This window comes from Elgaria multicarinata, chromosome 17 (genome assembly GCF_023053635.1).
Source record: "Elgaria multicarinata webbii isolate HBS135686 ecotype San Diego chromosome 17, rElgMul1.1.pri, whole genome shotgun sequence".
Taxonomy (NCBI): Eukaryota; Metazoa; Chordata; class Lepidosauria; order Squamata; family Anguidae; genus Elgaria; species Elgaria multicarinata.
Genome location: NC_086187.1, coordinates 11,413,313 through 11,433,663, shown reverse-complemented (window position 1 = coordinate 11,433,663; position 20,351 = coordinate 11,413,313). Strand labels below are relative to the sequence as shown.

The following is a 20,351-nucleotide window of genomic DNA, read 5'->3' as shown; positions in this document are numbered from 1 at the left end:
TGTGTGTGTGTGTGTGCAGGTGTGTGCGTGCGTGTATGAAATGCAAAATTCTTAAGACGTATTTATTCAAGATTAAGTCTTAAATTAATAGCTTATTTGTATCATTTTATAGGCACAGCTCAACTATTTATTATGGAATATTACCTTCCCTTTTGGGTGCTCAGCGCCTGGGGCTGAGAAGAGGAGGGCGAGTTATGATCATTTTAAGCTTTATACTGTTTTGCTGATACACGGTTTCATAACTGGATATTTTTGAAGCACAGGGCTGTGATATGCAGAATTAACTGCACAGGTCCCCCTTTAATCTCTAGAAATGAAGGGTTTGGTTTTTATAAGCTGTGGCTCACATTGTAACGAAGGAACTTCTCTGATTCCTTGAATGATCAAGGACTTTGATTTTGTAAGTTTTTGATGTTCTGAAAAGACAGCCACGGGGATTAATCCAACACCAGTGTGGAACAGACATGGTTCATACAGAGAACATGATTTCATGAAATTGCATGCACATGGAAGGAAAGGAGTGAGAAAGGTTGAGAGATTTGCAAGTAAGCATCAGAAACATGGCTTTCCCTGGGCAAGGTTTATATCTGCTTCCCCCGTAATTGGGGGAGAAGAAGAATCAGGCTCGATTCCAAATGCCTCCTCTTGCCTGTGCGTTTGTTCGAAGACGCACTGCATTGTTTGGGAGAGAAGGGAAAACCGGCCACCTCAGCAAAGTGCGTCACAGTATTCTCGTCCCTCTGTGCAGAGGGACTGCAGGGAATTAGCTGCCCGAGCTTGTCTTAAAAGCCCAGTTCCCAGCAATCCTTTTGAGGAATGGTCTGTAATGCACGTAAGTTGCTTTATCTTCAGGCAAAGCTAGATTGCATGGCACATTCTCCTATCGTTGGTGTTTTTTTTTTTTTAATGAAGGCAGCACAGAGGGGAGAAAGCAGGAAGTGGGGGGGGGGCAACTTTGAACAGCAGAACTGGCAGTGGAGAAAGAGTTTTAAGCACATGGGTGTGCATGCGCACGGGCACAAAGCCACACAGTTCATCAGTTGTTGAGTTGATCCTTCTCATATCCATGGGGGAAACAGCAGTCTGCTCATTTAAACTACTTGGCAATGGAGGAACAACATTCCTAAAGGCCTCATCCAGAATTGAGTGGGACATCCTGAATTTCCTTTTATTGACCAACGGCATGTTTCTCGCTCGCTTAACGGGGTGTCAGGAGTCGCTTTCGTTTGTGAACTAAGCTTCTCCTACGACTGCCGTGGTGGCCTGTCTTCCTTTCTAGCTATGGTTTGACCATCTCACTATAGTCTTCATCTCATTGTACTTCAGCTTTCCCCAATCTGGTGCCCTCCAGATTCGACTTCAGCTCATATCAGCGCGGTCAATGATCAGGAACAATCCAAAGTATTTGGAGGGCAACAGATTGAGAAGGCTGTTGTACATCCGAGCACAAGTTGCACTGTTGCACCTAGGAAAGTATACATATGTGTGTGTGTATATATATATATTTGCCATGTTTGCCCAAGGCATACATAATGCAGCACCTTTGCTGAAGTTAAGCCGGTGCAGACTTTGTCAGTGTTTGGATGGGAGACTGCACAAGAACATACTCTGCTTCGTGTTCTGTCATGGGAGGCAGGCAGGATATAAATGTCAGGAAAGTGCAGCACAATGCCGTGCATGTTTACTCAGAATTAAATCCTACTGGGGCTTACTCCCTAGTAAGTATGTTTAGGATTGCAGACTTAAATTATTAGCACATGGGCAGAACAACCATCATGAATTCTGCAGGACGTACTCCAGATACTGGTGCGCAAGTGCAGGAGGCTTTGGCAGCCCTCGTCAGTTCAAGTGCTCAGTGATGCTTGTGTCTTGGGTGTAGTCCCTCCTGTATTGATTCTGAGCCTGGTAGAAACCTGGGCCCAAGTTGTAGAGATAGTGGTTCCTTACATGATTGTCAATTCAGCTCAGTACTGTTTAGGGAGTGTAACTGAACAGTGAAATAATATTTTGGTACTGAAAGGCGTCATCTGCACTCTCTCTTCCTATTACTTGAACACTGGAAATACTCTCAGTGGGCTGAACAACAATCCAAAGTTTCATCAGTGAATCTTTCCTATTTCAAGCAGGGTTTGCTCATAAATAGGTTAGTTCTCATTTAGCTGTTTTAACTAATAATAGGAGTCAATCCGAAATGGCTGCCAGTTGCTCTTCTTTACAACAACAAGCAGGAAACGTGAGATGCTCTTGCTGCGTCCAAGGATCCAGGGACTTCTACCACATTCAGCTGAACAGCACCGGAGCTCTGGGCTGGGATTAGCTCCAAAACTGGGACAGGCATCGTACAGCACAGTAGCACGCACCGTCTCGACACCAAGGGGCTTGCAATAAATAAAAGGGAAACTGGAGAAGAAAGGGTGAAGAAGTAGCAAATATCCAGGTTGCAGGCTGAACCTGCAGATATGGGTTTGTTGGATTCATGTGATCAGCCCAGAAACCGTCTGCACTTATTATAACTGTATGAGACGCTGGGCCCGCTCAGAAGACATCTTAAGCCTGGCTTTAACCATGGTGGTTAAGCCAGAAAGCTAGGCCATGTTCAGAAGACACCTTAAACCACTTCTTTAACCATAGTGAATAAGTATTTTTGCTTTATTCGCCTTGGTTAAAGCCGTGGTTTAAAGTGTCTTCTGAACGGGGCCACTAACTACACTCTTGGGGACAGGGCTATACTACCATATTTCTTCTATTCTAAGACGCCATCGATTGTAAGACGCACACTAATTTCAGTACCACCAACAGAAAAAAAGCTTTGATTCTAAGAAATCATAAACGCACCCGCGAGTCTAAGACGCACCCCGGTTTTAGAGATGTTTATATGGGAAAAAACGTGCATCTTAGAATCAAAGAAATATGGTATATAAAAATGTAAACTGCTTTGTTTGTAAATCACTTAAGAGATTTTACTATATTAAGCGGTATACAAGTATTACTAATAAATAATAGAATATCTGAATTCTGCCGAAGGAAATTTCTGTTATGGGTACTGGGCACATTTGCACAGACTTAATTTGACCTACAGATTTCTGACTACACTATCCTTTATTGACCCTTCAACATTTGTTGGCAAAAAGCTGGAGACTGATGGGAGGAGAATTAGAAAGAAGGCATGAGGGACCAGTGGCCGTGGGAAGGGTGGTGTGAACACAAACTTCCTTTTCTGACCAGTGGAAATTCTGGCTAAATTGCCTTCCGTACCTGGGCCTTTAAAAAGCGCTGCATTGAGTCTGCATTCATGAGGGCTAGGATCTTAGGTTTTTGTGAATGCCAGTTAAGACTATTAACTATCTAGACTGCATGGTGGGCAACACATGCAAGTTCACATGGAATGAAGCCTTGTTTTTCAGGTCACTACTAGCCACTGCTGAATGTTGAAACTAAACATTTGGCTGCTTCCAGTGTTTGAGATTTGAGCATAGTGCCTTGCAGAGTGTTGATGGAAAGGGAGAGAGCCACAGCTGGCATCCTTTTTGCGCTTTAGTTCATAAGAACAGAACAGAACATTTGGGCCCCAAAATTGCATCGTTTGACTCCCATTTTCCTATAGAGTTAGTATTTTGGTGGGTATGTGTAAGACCAGGGGTGTTTCCAGATGGAGGGCATCTATTGCTCCTGAGCAGAATACATTTGCAGCTATTCCAGCTTTTCTGTGGGCAGAAAAAAGAAGCCGTGCGAAAAGAGAAGGGCAAAGAGGATGATCTGGATCTGGAAACAAAGTCCTGTGATGAGAGACTGAAAGAACTGGGCATGTTCAGCCTGGAGAAGAGAAGATTGAGGGGAGACATGATAGCACTCTTCAAAGACTTGAAAGGTTGTCACACAGAGGAGGGCCAGGATCTCTTCTCAATCCTCCCAGAGTACCTAGGGAGGTGGTGGGCTCTCCCACACTAGAGGTATTCAAGAGGCAGCTGGACAACCATCTGTCAAGGATGCTTTAGGGTGGATTCCTGCCTTGAGCAGGGGGTTGGACTTGATGGCCTTATAGGCCCCTTCCAACTCTACTATTCTATGATTCTAAGATGGGTCAGTTACAAGTGGACGATGACATCATCCTGTTAATGAAGCAGGGCGCTTGCATGACAAAAGCCTCATCTGGAAGCACCCCCGGAACATCCTAATACACTGATCTGCAACTAGTTCTTACAGGTGAGCCACTAAAAAATAGATTGTCAGCATGTGAATGTTCCTTGGCTGTAGCCTCCACTTCCCTCCACAAGCCCATACATGCACACTTTGCTTCTTTGAAGGGCCAAATGGAAACCCTTGTGGGGGTGGGAGGAGTTACCCTAAAGGGCCACCAGTTGCTGATCCCTATCCTAGTATTCAATATGTTGAACTCAAGTGCCATATGCATAAGCTGCTGTCTTTGATGCTTTTAGACTAGATTCTTCTTTCTCCCCCTTCGTTGTGCTAGTTGTTTAAACCACTATACTGTGACCTTTTCAATGCAAAAATAATATTTAATTATGTCTAGATAGCCTTTACTATAAGCCATGCGGAATGGTTTACTATCTTAAGGGGGGTTTACTGAGATTCTACAAGTAGTACCTTAGTCTCCCAGTAGACCTGCAAGTGCTACTAAAATTATCCCCAAAGGCTGACTTGTCAGTATTGATGGGTTAAACGGGTGCCAGCGTGATGACAAATCACTTTAGTGGCACTTAACTCCTGAACTGCTTAAATGGACATCCTGAAAGAGCGAACCGCCAAGCTAATATGCTGCTGCTGGTGGTATGGGGGGTTTGTCTTTTAACAAAGATTTATTCCTGTCAGCAAGAAATTTTCAGATCACTATTTGTATGCATGTTGGTGGTCCGCAAATGTCATGCGAAAGCTATGTTTCGGCAGTGTCTCCGTTGGAGGCTGGATGTTACTAATGTGCTTCTGTTTCCCATTTTGCTGTAACTTAAAATAAAGTAATCTGAAGAATTGTTGTTTTTAACTTTTAAAGCATTTAGGAAGGTGGGTAATCTTCATTGTGGTAGTTCCTGGGTGTTATACAATGGCCCGGTGCAAACACAGCACTTTCTGATAAGCTAGCCGTGGTAAGTGGTCAGGAGTGACCCATGGGTTTATGGATTCCCTCCTCACACCCACCCAAATTCTTCCCTCCCTTCCAATTTCAAAACTAGTCCCACTGTGGCATTACGTCCGCACAGAGATCTATCACTAGCCAGGGCTGGCATTATTATTATTATTTAAAATGAGTTCAGTTCCAGGATTTGAAGGTGGTTTTCAAACGCTGCTTAAAGATAACCATCGTTAGTATTTCCCTCAGTGCAGATGGACCGCTAAATCATGAAAACACTAAAAAGAGAGGAGGAGACCACATCTTTCCTGACTTCATTGTTTTTCCCCTCGCAATAATCCTGCAAGGTAGGCCTCTATTCCCATTTTTCAGATGGAGAACTGAGGCAGAGAGATAATACCACCAACCAAGGCCTCTTAGTGAGCCCATTGTAGAGGCAGGACTGCAATCCCGGATCTCCTGGCTGCAGGCCTGTACCCAGTCTGCTCAACCCCACCAGTTGGAGAAATTCCTGGATTAGAGGATTACCAATGGCTACTAATCCTGATGGCTATATGCTGCCTCCAGTATCAGAGACAGTATGCCTATGTGCACCAGTTGCTGGGGAACATGGGAGGGAGGGTGCACTCATGTCTTGCTTGTGGATTCCTGGTCAACAGCTGGTTGGCCATTGTATGAACAGAACATTGAACTAGATGGACCCTTGGTCTGATCCATAATGGCTCTTCCTAGGCTCTCTCTTTACAACCATTATATTCATCTTTCTTTAATTCCTATGATGCCTCCCAACTTTCCAGGACGATGGCTGGAATTTTGCTTGTGTCTGTAAATACCAACCATTATATACATTTTAAGTTTTTTTTAAAAAACAAAAAAACACTATGCATTGGGAGTACATTTTAATGACTTGTGGCAATTCATTTCATTTGCACTATCAGCTGAGCAGCGGCGGGTATAAGCCACCCTCACAGCATCCTACAGAGGAAGAAAAAGCACTGTTGTGATTTCACATGCGCCTTCCGTCTTTGCTGCACAACCCCATCTTTTTAGAACACGCTCTGCCTCTTACACGGGGCTTCCTCCCAATGTGTCCCGTTCCATTCGCCGTACATCCCTGATGTTGTAGGCCCAGGCTCTTTCTAAACCATCTCCGGCAAAATGGTTGGGTGTCCAGTTAACGAAAGGGAAGCGAGCAGCCACCACGCAGGCCTCATCCGGGAGCTCAGAAAGCAGCTTTCTTTCCAGGAGAGGTACCTGTCGAGAGAGGCAAGGGTTTGCGTGAAGATGAGCAGGGCAGCAGCAGCAGCAAGAGGAGCTGAGAACAAAGCTCAGTCTGGACAAAGCTTTGGGGAAGCTATCGAAGCTGTTCTGAATAACTTCCAACTAAAGCATGAGAACACATTTTGTGATGATCTAAAATTCTGGAGGAAAATTCTGTTCTATTAACGCTGGCCCTGGCTGGTCATTTTTAACAGATTCCGAGATAGATTGGACAGGTGCGATTGGTTTATGTGAAGATTCTGTGTTTTATTCACATCAACTGACTATTTCCATTTGAATCAAGGCAATGAACCTATTAGGGACATGATAAATGAGATGTCCTACATTTTCTGCATGAAATGAGCTAATAGAGCTAGACCAGCCTCCTGCTGAGTTTCTGAAATTACGTTGCGTGATCCTAATTGTTCCATTTGACTTCACTTTTAGGAATTGTTTTTAACAGTGGCTGTTACGTGCTGCAATCACAGCTCGTATGCGCAAGATTTCTGTGATATGCATCAAAATGCACGCAGAGGAAGTTAAGACAATGAGACCTCTGGGACCTTTAGAAAATAAATCTGTACATGTGCAGTGAATGTGCATATCTCCACATATGCAGGAACTGGGAAATGGTTGCTAATTTGCTTCCAATGCTTGGGGAAGATGCTGGATGAAGAAAGGGCAAAATTACAGAGTCCGTGAAAAAGCTTTACTCTGCTAATGGCATTTCCACTGCAACATGTACCATTTGCTCTACATTCTGCCTGCATCATTCCATTTAGCAAGGGCAGACTGTAAGAAATCTACTGCATGAAAAGATTTGGTGTCTGTATACCACAAAGCAAAGACCAGACAGTTTTCTCTTCGGCTGACCATGAATGAGGTCAGCAAAATCGTAAGTATCTCCAATGGACCAGCATCCTGCTAAGTTCCTCTGCTTCCTACCAGCATCAGGGCAAGGTGATGGGAATGGCGAATTTCAAACTGCAGCCTCTGCAGAAATGAGGCCCTCCATACTTTTGGCTGACTTTGCAGTCAGGGGGAAAAGCAGCAGCTCAGCATCTGGCTCTGGCTGAGTATACAGCAGCCTTTGTAAATGGAGCACGCAGATGTGATGCCTCAGCAGGACAGCGCTGGGCGCTTCTAGGGCATTCGCTGTTCTTTAGGAAGGAAGGAACTCAATTCTTGCCACCTGGTCCCAGCAGGGAAAGCCAACCGATATGAAAACGCAGGAAACCGCCAATTTTAAATCAATGTGTTGCAGAGGTTGTTAAATGCCTCTCTGGCTGTCGGTAGAGGAGGACAATCAAAAGATGTCATTCTATGCTTGGCAGTCCTCAGCGGAAACAGTTGGATTGATGCTGACCACAATGGCTCTTGTTGTTCTTGATCAGAGTGAGATGTGGGGGGCGGGGAGGGGGGGGGAAGCATAGCATTTACTTAAGCCCTCTCAGCTAGGTGCCACCCTCACCCTGCTTACAATTTCAGATGGGAAAAGGCTAGACCAAATAACAGTGCCTCAATATAGTGAGTATATGGTAGCCAGGTTGGTCACCGGTACATCTAGGGGTGAGCATATTACCCCAACATTAAAATCACTCCACTGGCTGCCAATTAGTTTCCAGGCAAAGTACAAAGTGTTGGTCATTACCTTTAAAGCCCTAAATGGTTTGGGTCCAGGTTACCTGCGGGATCGCCTTCTCCCATACAGTCCGCCCCGCACACTCAGGTCCTCTGGGGTGAACTTACTTCAGTCAGCCAAGACTAGGCTGACATCAGTTTCCCAGAGGACCTTTTCTTCTGTCGCCCCCAGATTGTGGAACGGCCTGCCAGAGGAGATTCGTAAAATTAACTCTCTGTGTAATTTTAAGGCAGCTTTAAAGACTAGCCTTTTCTGGCAGGCCTATCCAGATCAATGTAAAAACAAGAATTTTTTAGATGTATTGATTCCTGTTCTAATGTTGTTCCCTGCCTCGATCCAAAGGGAGAGGCGGGTGAGAAATAAATAAAATTATTATTATTATTATTATTATTATTATTATTATTATTATTATTATTATTATTATTATCTTTGCACTATCTATTCCAGAGGTCCCCAGTCTTTTTGGACCTGTGGGCACATTTGGGAATTTGAGAAACTGCTCTGGGCACGACCCCCATCACAAAATGGCTCCCATGGAGGATGTGGCTAGTCAAATCATGGCTGCCATGGAGCCTGGCTAGTCATAAGAGGGGTAAGGGAGAAAGATCGAGGCTAGAGGCTGGGAGGGAGAGGGAAACAGGAAGGCAAAGGGGTAAAGGAAAGCGAAAGGAGGGGGGACCGCAAGGGAAGAGGTGGGGGAAAGAAATAGCTAGGGTAGAAGCTGGAAGTGGAGAGAAACATCAAGATAAAGGGATGGGGGCGGAGGTAGAGGAAGGAAAGGCATTGGGTGGAGAGAAATAGCAAGGCTAGAGGCTGGGAGTGGAGAGACAGAGAGAGAGAGCAAAGGGGAAAGGCCTGTGTGGACGAAAGAAGGTTATTTTAGGGCCAGGAAGCAACTCTTTCCTCCTCGTCCTTTTTAACTGAAGGCGCCAGGGATGGAAGCTGGTGATAGAGCCAAGAAGAGATTTCATCTTGCATAAGAATGTAATGTGCCAAGGTTTTAAAGATGGCTTCTCTGCCAAAGGGTGGCTACAGGCCAGATTTGCATTCCTTAATGGTGGACATCATGTGGTAGCAGACAAAAGGGAAAAACTTTCAACTAATGGAGCATCGAATGGAACCTATGACTCATTGAGATTGTGCACCATAACTTGAAAATTGAATGTAACTTAACTTGCTAATCCAGAACGGACCAATAGAACGGTTAGAAAGAGTCTAACACCCTCTTGTAGTCAGGGCCTATATATACTGTGAGATTCCTTTGTTCTTGGTGCCTCCATTTTGGAGAACCAGAGAGCACCCCCATACTGCAGTATCGGAAATAAATGGATTAAGAGCATTCTCCAGCCTCGTGTGTTTGATGGGCTACTAACGTGCCGTGGTAGCGAGTCTTTAACCCCTGGTTGAGGGACAACACTGGGACCTTCTGCATGCAAAGCATGTGCCCACATCCCCCCAGAAACACAGTGTCTCTCCGAGGGCTCAGCTGGAGGCCTTGCCAACTCTGCAACCCAAGATTCCTTAATTGGATGTGCCAGAGGGATGGACCTTCTGCATGCCAAGCATGTGTCCGACCTGCACGTTTAAATTCATAAGAACTGCAAAAGGTCTCTGTTTGATGCATGGAGTCTACATCCTTCCTCCTAAAGTAGCAATTGGGCACCAATCGGAAAAGAGAAATTACCTCCAGTCGGAAAAGCATTCTATGGGAGCAGTTGTCCGTTTGCTGCCACATGTTTCTGGCTGTGATAAAGCGCCATGCACAATTCTAGCGTCACTTTATCAAAGCCATTGGTCCTTTTGATATCATGGCGCCTGGTCTTTGCTCTTACCGTCCGTCTTGGTTTTACTTAGCTGATGTAGAAAACTCGCAAGAAAGCTTCTACTCACCACACTGGGTGCCAGGAACACAGTTACGTTGTTGCAGTCAGAGAGATCCGCCTAACAACAGAAAAATATAACTTATTCATTCAAGGTGTGCGCCATCACGGCCTGTGACAAAATGTTGCAGCATGGTGCTTCTGCTCCATTCCACACCTCTCCAAAAGATAGTCTGCATTCTGGGCCCACTGGACACGCTCAGTGCTCACTGGGTTGTTTCGGGATCCAGCAGCCCACCCCTTTCAGCATTTTTTCTCCTAAAGATTTTTTTTTGTATTTGGGGTTTATGTATGTATTTATTTGTATACCGTTCCACATCTAAGCAGATTTTGGAGCGGTGAACAACAAGAGATACAAAGATAAATCGAGAGATAAAATGATACAAACATGATACTGTAAGTATATAACAGTGGCAATTAAACCATGGCTGTGGAACCAAGGATAGCTTCCTAGAAAAGCTGTTTTCAGGAGATGCTGAAAACAACACAGGGTTGGGGCCTGCCTGACCTCCAGGGGCAGGGAGTTCCAAAGATAGGGGGCCACCACACTGGAGGCTCTTCTCCTGGTGGACTCCAATCGGGCCATAGGTATATGTAAAACCACAAGGATCATGCCCTCTGATGACCTCAATCACAGGACTCTTGACTTCAGCAAAGCTTTAACTGTTGTGATGAAGAGGGAATTTTACCAGGTGCTGCATGCATACCAATGACACCTGCTGAAATTCCCTTTTCAATACAACTGTTAAAGATACAGGCGCCCTGTCCTCCTTTTCATAGGGTCACCCTAGTTTATCTGTAGCGCTGCAAATGTAGAAATGTTTCAAATAGAAACGTAATCCATCTCACCATAGTGGGGAACTCTGTGACCAGGCGACCTGATGCCTGCTCAGTCTGTTGTCCACGTGCTAAGTGTTGGTGGACAACCTCAAGGTCCCTGAGTGTTGGTGGACAACCTCAAGGTCCCTGAGTGTTGGTGGACAACCTCAAGGTCCCTGAGTGTTGGTGGACAACCTCAAGGTCCCTGAGTGTTGGTGGACAACCTCAAGGTCCCTGAGTGTTGGTGGACAACCTCAAGGTCCCTGAGTGTTGGTGGACAACCTCAAGGTCCCTGAGTGTTGGTGGACAACCTCAAGGTCCCTGAGTGTTGGTGGACAACCTCAAGGTCCCTGAGTGTTGGTGGACAACCTCAAGGTCCCTGAGTGTTGGTGGACAACCTCAAGGTCCCTGAGTGTTGGTGGACAACCTCAAGGTCCCTGAGTGTTGGTGGACAACCTCAAGGTCCCTGAGTGTTGGTGGACAACCTCAAGGTCCCTGAGTGTTGGTGGACAACCTCAAGGTCCCTGCCTGCTCCCCCTTCTGATGTGTCTTTCTCTTTGAACCAGATTTAGAAGGTCCTTCAAATGCAGGATGCTTTCAAATAGAGGATTGTCCTCTGTAAAGCAGAACACATGGGTGGCCACTCGACTAGGAGATGCTATGATTACTGGAAAGAGAGAGCTGTTCCTTCCACCTTAGAAGAAACAGGCTTCCTGTCTTTACCTTCTTGTTTCCCTGCAAGAAGAAATTACCTTCCAGAGATCTTCACGCCGATAGAAAACCTTTCCATAGCATCCTGCCCAACAGGCACGGAAGTTGGACAGCTGCAATAGCCATGGAATGAGTTCATAGCCAATAGCTGGTCTGAAGCCTTGTTTATAGGCCTCCAGGACCTAAAAGCAAAGTCAGAATCAGTCACAGGGTCTATTAGTGCCTGATGGTGCTTAGGTTACAGGGCTTGTGTGACTCAACAACTTTGCACATTCAAGTTATCCCACACCCAGTGGAGGATGGTGGCTCTGATTTTGGTGGGGCTGTGAATCCATACTGGGTTCCCCTGAGGACCAGACAGAACAACTTCCAGGCCCAACTGGTAGGATTTACTGGGAGGGACGTAAGACCACATCTGCCTAAACCTCGGTCTCTAAAGGTGCTTCCAGATAGAGGGCTTCTCGCATAGGGTAACCATATGAAAAGGAGGACAGGGCTCCTGTATCTTTAATAGTTGCACAGAAAAGGAAATTTCAGCAGGTGTCATTTGTGTATATGGAGAACCTGGCGAAATTTCCTCTTCATCACACCAGTTAAAGCTACAGGTGCCCTGCCCTCTTTTAAATCTGGTCACTCTAGTATAGCTCCTGCAGCTTTAACTGTTGTGATGAAGCAAGAATTTCACCAGGTTCTCCATATATACAAACCACAGCTGCTGAAATTCCCTTTCCTATGCAACTGTTAAAGATACAGGAGCCCTGTCCTCCTTTTCATATGGTCACCCTATTCTAGCATTACCTATCAAAATGCACTGCACTGCACAGCTATTCTGTCTTTCCCTCTGTGAAGGTTTGAGGCCTACAGAAGCAAGGTAATAAAGGCAGGTCTAGAGGCCTGGGTTTTTCTGTTGGGAGGGGGGGTATTCCTGAGAGGAGTAGTTTCATTTCTCTGGGTTAAGATTCATTTCTCCAAGGCTGAAATGCTACTTTCTGTTTTTGAGGGAAGGGGGTATAAAAAGAGAGGAGAGATCCAGCCAGGGAGGGAGAGAGCCAGAAAAGACCAGAGCATGATGAAAGAGCAGCAAGAAGCAGCCTGGAGAAATAAATGCAGCTAGGGTAAAAGAACTTGCATTCACAACTTTTCTTTTCTTTTATTGCCTTTGTATCACTCAGCTCTATGGATTAAGTAATTTGCTTGTTTCAGTTTACTTTCAAACTGTTGTGTTAAGCAACAAGTGTCTGGAGTGTCACTCACCCTACATCTGCATCCTAAACCCCATGTTGTCGGGAGGGAGAAGGTAAAAAGAAGGAAGGTGGGACTCTTAAGGAGGCAAGAAATCCTTAAAGATTTGCTGAAGGGATCCAGGACATGGAAGGAACCTTGGCATCCTCCCTCCCAGATTATTCGGTGACAAGAAAAAAGGATGGAAGAAGCTATGGGAAGATGCCTTATAGGGTCAGACCAGTTGTCCATCTAGCCCAGTATTTTGGCATTCCCAAACCTGGTGCCCTCCAGGTAATTTTGGACTGCAACTCCCAGCATTCCTGGTCATTGGCACGCAGGCATGGGCTGATGGGAATTGATGTCCAAACCAGTTTATTGCTTACATCCACTAGCAGTGGGTCCCCAGGTCTTAGGCAGAGAGGGGATTCTTGCTCCTGCTGCATGACCATTTAACTGGGGATACCAGGAATTCAACCAGTACTTCTTAACATGCAGTGCATGAGTTCTGCCCCTGAGCTGCTGGCCTTTCCTCAAACATCAGGTGCTTCCAGACAGGGGTGTTGATGGTTACCAAAAAAAATCCCTCCCTCAAACCCATAGGGTGCAGATCTGCATAAAATCTGCATATGCCAATTTATATCTATATATGCAAGCTTAGAAATAACTATGAGACAGAACTCTAAAGGTGCTATCAAAAGTGCTGGACCTATTTTGGGGAATTAGGGTTCAGCACGTTGGATAGAGCTCAGCTCCTTTAGAGTCCTGGCTGCTTCTGACTGAACCCTGGAATGGATTCATAGCAAGGGGGAAAGCAGCCAATGCTAACCAAGGGCAGGGCTGTGGGAAGCCACCGGCAAGGATCAGGGTGACAGCATGAAAAATAACTCTGTGTTAACTTTACGTTTGTTTATTAATTGGGGCCTTCTTCCTCCACCACCTTTCAATCAATCCTCAAGGCAGGTTACAAAATGCCAAAGCACCACGAAAACGGGTTAAAAGCGCACAAAGTAAAGCCCTCGTTGCTCTCCCATCCTCCTGCTCCCCCCTCCCCATTGTCAGATGGCTTAGACTGTAGGCTCTTTGGGGGCAGGGGCCTTTTGAAGCTGTCAAGTGACCTGTCGATCCGTCGCAACAGTGCTGTAGAAACGGGAGCGGAACGAGAACCTAACTCTCCCGTGCAAGGTTTATTTCAGCCGTGCCATAGTGCTAAGCGCTTTGCAGGAGGCGGGGAGGTTTATCTCGGCCCCAGCTGACGGCTGAGCATCGCAGGCTTGCGCCTGCTCTCGAGATGTGCAAGCTACTTTGCGAGCAACCTGCCCAAGCATTTGGCGGCTCTTACAATTCTCCCATCGCCTGACCCTAAATCCACCAGCTTCCCGGAGCGTCCTTTCAGCAGTGACATCATATTGCTCACTTGCTTGGCACTCGATGGGACGTACGGCACCTGAGTTGAAGGAAAGAGGGTGGTGAGCTTTGGAAAAGGCAAGGGGTGCGGGGTGTGTGTGTGTGTGTGTGTGTGTCCCTTCATGACAGTTGAAGCAGGGCTGCCATGTTTCAACCTGCAATTGCTTAAATCAGGCTTCCCCCCACCCTGGTGCCCTACCGATGTGTTGGGACTCTCACTCATGCCATGCTGGGTGGGAAAGACAGATGGTGCAGTCCGACACGTCTGGAGGAGGCAATGTTGTGGAAGGGTAAACAGGAGAGGGGTTTTGTGTGGAAGGACACCCAAAATTCTACAGTTCTAGAAGTCAAAACCAATTCCTGGGCTCAGAGTTCTTCAGTTCTATGAACAAATCCTGTCAGACTAATTTTTTGATCGGGTAACCTCCCTTGTGGACTGTGGGAATGCTGTGGATGTCATATATCTTGACTTCAGCAAAGCTTTTGACAAAGTGCCCCATGATATTCTGATTAACAAACTAGCTAAAAGTGGGCTAGATGGAACAACTATTAGGTGGATCCACAGTTGGCTACAGAATCGGACTCAAAGAGTACTTATCAATGGAACCTTCTCAAACTGGGGAGAGGCAACGAGTGGGGTGCCGCAGGGCTCAGTCCTGGGCCCAGTGCTCTTCAACATTTTTATTAATGATTTGGATGAGGAGGTGCAGGGAACGCTGATCAAATTTGCAGATGACACAAAATTGGGTGGGATAGCTAATACCCTGGAAGACAGAAACAAACTTCAAAGTGATCTTGATAGGCTGGAGTGCTGGGCTGAAAACAACAAAATGAAATTTAGTAGGGATAAATGCCAAGTTCTACATTTAGGAAATAGAAACCAAATGCACAGTTACAAGATGGGGGATACTTGGCTCAACAATACTGCAAACGAGAAGGATCTTGGAATTGTTGTAGATCGCAAGCTGAATATGAGCCAACAGTGCGATATAGCTGCAAGAAAGGCAAATGCTATTTCGGGCTGCATTAATAGAAGTATAGCTTCCAAATCATGTGAGGTACTGGTTCCTCTCTATTCGGCCCTGGTTAGGCCTCATCTAGAGTATTGTGTCCAGTTCTGGGCTCCACAATTCAAGAAGGATGCAGACAAGCTGGAGCATGTTCAGAGGAGGGCAACCAGGATGATCAGGGCTCTGGAAACAAAGCCCTAGGAAGAGAGACTGAAAGAACTGGGCATGTTTAGCTTGGAGAAGAGAAGATTGAGGGGAGACATGATAGCACTCTTCAAATACTTAAAAGGTTGTCACACAGAGGAGGGCCAGGATCTCTTCTCAATCCTCCTGGAGTGCAGGACACGGAATAATGGGCTCAAGTTAAAGGAAGCCAGATTCCAGCTGGACATCAGGAAAAACGTCCTGACTGTTAGAGCAGTATGACAATGGAATCAGTTACCTAGGGAGGTTGTGGGCTCTCCCACACTAGAGGCCTTTAAGAGGCAGCTGGACAACCCTCTGTCAGGGATGCTTTAGGGTGGATTCCTGCATTGAGCAGGGGGTTGGACTCAATGGCTTTGTAGGCCCTTCCAACTCTGCTATTCTATGATTCTATATCTTTTGCAGCAGCTTCTGGTTGGTGGGTCTTCAGGTACTGCGAGAAAGTAGAGAAGAGCCACCCTGAACTCTGCCCTTCCCTTTGATGAAGCACCGCGCTAATTGTCTAGTGTCCAGAACTAGAACATCTGGGCACGTGCACTGCTGTCCTCTTGTGGTGAACCATTTGCATTGCACTATACTTGTGCCTGGATTTCATCTAACACACCAGCTCAGCTGCCTGCAATATTTGTACGTAAGACAGAAAATATCATTTAGCAATTAACACATCGATTCCATGATCCCTGGGTGAGCGTCCCAGGATATGGAAAGAGAGGCTGGCTCTGGTGCTATACAGGATGATAAGTGTAGGCTGGTATTTGTCAAAAGAATGTTTTTATTTAAAAGTTCAAGAAGGCTCAACGTTTCGGATTGTCAGATCCTTCGTCAGGAACACTGATTGACACTTTTCCTGTAGAGAGTCTTCGTGGAGAGCTGTGTTTTCTTATCCCAAAAACTGTGCTGCTACAGGGAGGGGCAGGGGGCACGTGCCTCTCCAAATTAGGAGCTCACCGCCCCACTCCACCCCACCCCCGGCCTCATTGCTTACGGTGACCACATGAAAAGGAGGACAGGGCTTCTGTATCTTTAACAGTTGCATTGAAAAGGGAATTTCAGCAGGTGTCATTTGTATATATGGAGAACCTGGTGAAATTCCATCTTCCTCACAACAGTTAAAGCTGCAGGAGCCCTGTCCTCTTCTGTATCTGGTCACTCTAACTATACTCCTGCAGCTTTAAGTGTTGTGATGATGAGGGAATGTCACCAGGTGCTGCATGCCTACAAATGACACCTGCTGAAATTCCCTTTTCTATGCAACTGTTAAAGATACAAGAGCCCTGTCCACCTTTTCATGTGGTCACCCTACATTGCTGGACTCCTGTCATTACTTGAAGGAAAGGCACTTTTCGCATATACAAGTGCAGGCATATATGATCATCTCTGTAGCTCTTCTACAGTTCAGCTGCAGCTCTTGTGCCAACAAAGGTTACCTGATTTGCAGCTACCTGACATATTCTTCACGATGCCAACAGACCAGTGGCTTTTCCACCGAGAGGAAAGAACCTGGGGTCACCCCATGAAGCTGATGGGTTGGAGGTTCAGGAAGGATAAAAGGAAGGACTTCTTCACACAGCGCAGAGTTAAATTACGGAATTCACTAGCCTAAGATGTGGTGATGGCCACCCATTTGGATGGCTTTAAAAGGGAGTTGGATACATTCCTGAAGGCTATCAAGGGCTACTAGTCCTGATGGCTAAGTGCGACCTCCAGGATCAGAAGGCCGTATACACTGGTTACTGGGGAACATGGGTGGGAGGGTGCTGTTGCACCGTGTGTAGCTTGTGGGTCCCTGGTTAACAGCTGCTTGGCCACCGTGTGAACAGAGTGTTGGACTAGATAAGTTGGGCCCTTGGTCTTCTTATGTTTGGAAGGCTGCTGCTGCCTGGTAACCCTCCCAGGGCCACAAGCCAAAGAAAGGAGCCAGGGGAGGGTACTTTGCCCTGCCCTTCTCAAACCTGGTGCTGGCCCTAGGTCCCCCTCCCCCTGCTCTGTTTACAAAATGATGGTAAACCTGATACCTGTAAAGAAGACACTTTGCGGCCGCCAAGTGCCAGACATCCAGCCCAGGCAAGATAGACCACTAAGCCAGTGTCTGCTACAATCTGAAAAGGGCACCAACGATTCCCCTTCCCATGCAGCTCTGTTGCCAGTTCTTCCAAGGCATCAAGGTCCATCCCTGCGAAGACCAAGAGTTCTGCTGTTCAGTTCCGAATGACAACTGGAGCGCCACTGTCTGCATCTGCTGCATTCAGGACGTTGCCCCAAAGTACCGCTCTCTGGATGTGGAACAGCCGAGGACAACAGGGCCAAATCTGAGGCTGTAGTGCTATAGATCCATTTACTGCGGGGCAAACTCCGTTGAGCAAAGGGAAACTTCTTTCAGAGTAAATGTGCATAAGACAGCACTGCTAGAATTCAGGCGCTAGGGCCTGTTCAGGCAACACACTAAGCCATGATTATGCTGCTAGCTCTTTTGCAGTAAATGGATCGTGAATGTGTTTAAACCATGGTTATGAAGCCACCATGGTTAGTTAGGGTGACCCTATGAAAAGGAGGACAGGGCTCCTGTATCTTTAACAGTTGCATTGAAAAGAGAATTTCAGCAGGTGTCATTTGTATATATGGGGAACCTGGTGGAATTCCCTCTTCATCACAGCAGTTAAAGCTGCAGGAGCCCTGCCCTCTTTTAAATCCGATCACTCTAGTATAGCTCCTGCAGCTTTAACTGTTGTGATGAAGAGGGAATTTCACCAGGTGCTCCATATATACAAATGACACCTGCTGAAATTCTCTTTTCTATGCAACCGTTAAAGATACAGGAGCCCCGTCCTCCTTTTCATAGGGTCAGCCTAGGTTAGTCATGGTTCACACGACACGCTTAGCCATCATGTTTAGCTCAAAATGCTTAACCACCATGGCTTAGCATATCCTCTGAACAGGGTCCTAGTGCGGTTCAAGGGGCCTTCATGTAGCCCAGCAGGACATATTTAGTTTGTTTATTAGTGGTACTTACTTACCGCTTAATAGAATAAAATCTTTAAGAGGTTTACATACAAAAATGCAGCTTGTAACAAAATAGCAAAACACTTGACCATCGTGTGTAATGATCGGAAACAATAACTAAAGCGTTACTGTAACAGATCCTAACGGAAGGGCTAAGAAAACAAGGCACGTCGCATTACGAAAACATCGCCTGCTCCGAGAATTCTGGGAGTGTTTCCAGGTGAAGTTTCTGCTGTGCAATGGCCCTGCTTCGTACAGGAAATTTTACAGGGATGCCAGACAATGACGATAACGTCCATTTATAACTTTCCCATGCTTTCCCACCTCCTTTTTCCTTAATCAGAAAATTTAAAAAAAAAATCTGCTGAAGGGGAAAAGTTGGGAAAATACGGCTGGTGGCGCTAGGGTGTCTTTTACCTGGGCATAACCTGCAACAGGGGAATTTGCTCCAATCCTACCCACTAGGGTGACCCTATGAAAAGGAGGACAGGGCTCCTGTATCTTTAACAGTTGTATTGAAAAGGAAATTTCAGCAGGTGTCATTTGTATATATGGGGAACCTGGTGGAATTTCCTCTTCATCACAACACTTATAAACACAGTATAAAAATGTAATAAATAAATAAATAATAATAAAAAACACTTAAAGCTACAGGTGCCCTGCTCTCTTTTAAATCAGGTCACTCTAGTATAGCTCCTGCACCTTTTACTGTGGTGATGAAGAGGAAACTTCACCAGGTCCTCCACATATATAAATGACACCTGCTAAAATTCCCTTTTCTATGCAACTGTTAAAATTACAGGAGCCCTGTCCTCCTTTTCATAGGGTCACCCTAATTCACATGAGCCGAGACAAGGACAGAGCATTTTTTAAAAAAAAACCAAAAATTGAGGATCTTTTAATGGTAATTTTTGTGTATGATGGGGAAAGGGCAAAAATCCCACTGCTCTGGGCCTCCAGATTCCTCTGGCGCATAGGAGTCTTTCACATTGCAACGTTTTATTTCAGGTGCCGCTTGTAAATGTTGCATTGCGAGAATGATTAATATCTGCTCGTTTGCAGTCTGGGGAAAGTCCCGTCTTGAGCACACAGCACCGGGCAGTCTAGAAAACGAAAGGGGCTTGTGTGTCACAGCGCTGTTGTTGCACCCTTTGAAAGTCCAATCAGGGGAACAGTTGCCACCCAACCAAGGGACAAGCTTCACAACTGTCCCATGCCCTGGAATAATTTGCCCCTTCTTCATTCCCTGCCTGGCAAGCCAAGCTACTCTTGTTTTTCTACCTGTCTAGATCTAGAAGAAGCGGAGCTCTCCTCCAGGCCAGGCCGTCCCGTCCCCCAATGGGATTCCCTCCTGGCACCGCCCCCCTGAGCAGCACGAGTTCCGCCCCTATGGCAGAGACGTGGTGATTTATTAGCGTGGCCCAATTTATTTATTTTATTTAAGAACATAAGAAGAGCTCTGCTGGGTCAGGCCAAGGGTCCATCTAGTCCAGCACAGTGGCCAACCAGCCGTTGGAACCACGTAGGGTGACCCTATGAAAAGGAGGACAGGGCTCCTGTATCTGTAAAAGTTGTATTGAAAAGGGAATTTCAGCAGGTGTCATTTGTATATATGGAGAACCTGGGGAAATTCCCTCTTCATCACAACAGTTAAAGCTGCAGGAGCTATACTAGAGTGACCAGATTTAAAAGAGGGCAGGGCACCTGCAGCTTTAACTGTTGTGATGAAGAGGGAATTTCACCAGGTGCTGCATGCATACAAATGACACCGGCTGAAATTCCCTTTTCTATGGAACTGTTAAAGATACAGGAGCCCTGTCCTCCTTTTCATATGGTCACCCTACTGGCTAGGGACCAACAAAGTAGGACACGGTGCAACAGCACCCTCCTGCCCATGTTCCCCAGCAACTGGTGCACACAGACTTACTGCCTCGAATACTGGAGACAGCACACGACCATCATGGCTAGTAGCTATGGATAGCCTTCTCCTTCAGGAATTTATCCAACCTAGGGTGGCCATATGAAAAGGAGGACAGGGCTCCTGTATCTTTTGTATATATGGGGAACCTCGTGAAATTTCCTCTTCATCACAACAATTAAAGGTGCAGGTG

General features: G+C 46.1%; 1 protein-coding gene across 3 annotated transcripts; it reads right to left on the bottom strand.

Moving 5' to 3' along the window:
• Positions 1-5,989: 5,989 nt before the first annotated feature.
• On the bottom strand, positions 5,990-19,571 carry LOC134409966 (adenine nucleotide translocase lysine N-methyltransferase-like). 3 transcript variants are annotated; one of them, XM_063142981.1, is made up of 6 exons: positions 19,522-19,571; positions 17,256-17,413; positions 13,962-14,066; positions 11,440-11,580; positions 9,879-9,929; positions 5,990-6,340 (listed from the first exon to the last, which is right to left on the bottom strand). In XM_063142981.1, exons 2-6 carry the CDS (start codon positions 17,409-17,411, stop codon positions 6,152-6,154), a joined length of 642 nt encoding a protein of 213 aa, XP_062999051.1. In that variant the 5' UTR covers positions 17,412-17,413; positions 19,522-19,571; the 3' UTR covers positions 5,990-6,151. The 3 variants fall into 3 exon arrangements, with proteins under 3 accessions (XP_062999051.1, XP_062999052.1, XP_062999053.1); XM_063142982.1 differs by having other exon boundaries at positions 14,037-14,066; XM_063142983.1 differs by lacking the exon at positions 13,962-14,066.
• Positions 19,572-20,351: the final 780 nt, after the last annotated feature.

Coding starts and splice junctions, on each gene's coding strand:
- LOC134409966 (XM_063142981.1), bottom strand. CDS start 17,411: ATGGACCTTGATGCCTTGGAAGAACTGGCAACAGAGCTGCATGGGAAG. Junction 11,581..13,961: donor GGTCAGGCGATGGGAGAATT/GTAAGAGCCGCC, acceptor CTTTGCTTTTAG/GTCCTGGAGGCCTATAAACA. Junction 9,930..11,439: donor GGCGTGAAGATCTCTGGAAG/GTAATTTCTTCT, acceptor TTCTGTTGTTAG/GCGGATCTCTCTGACTGCAA.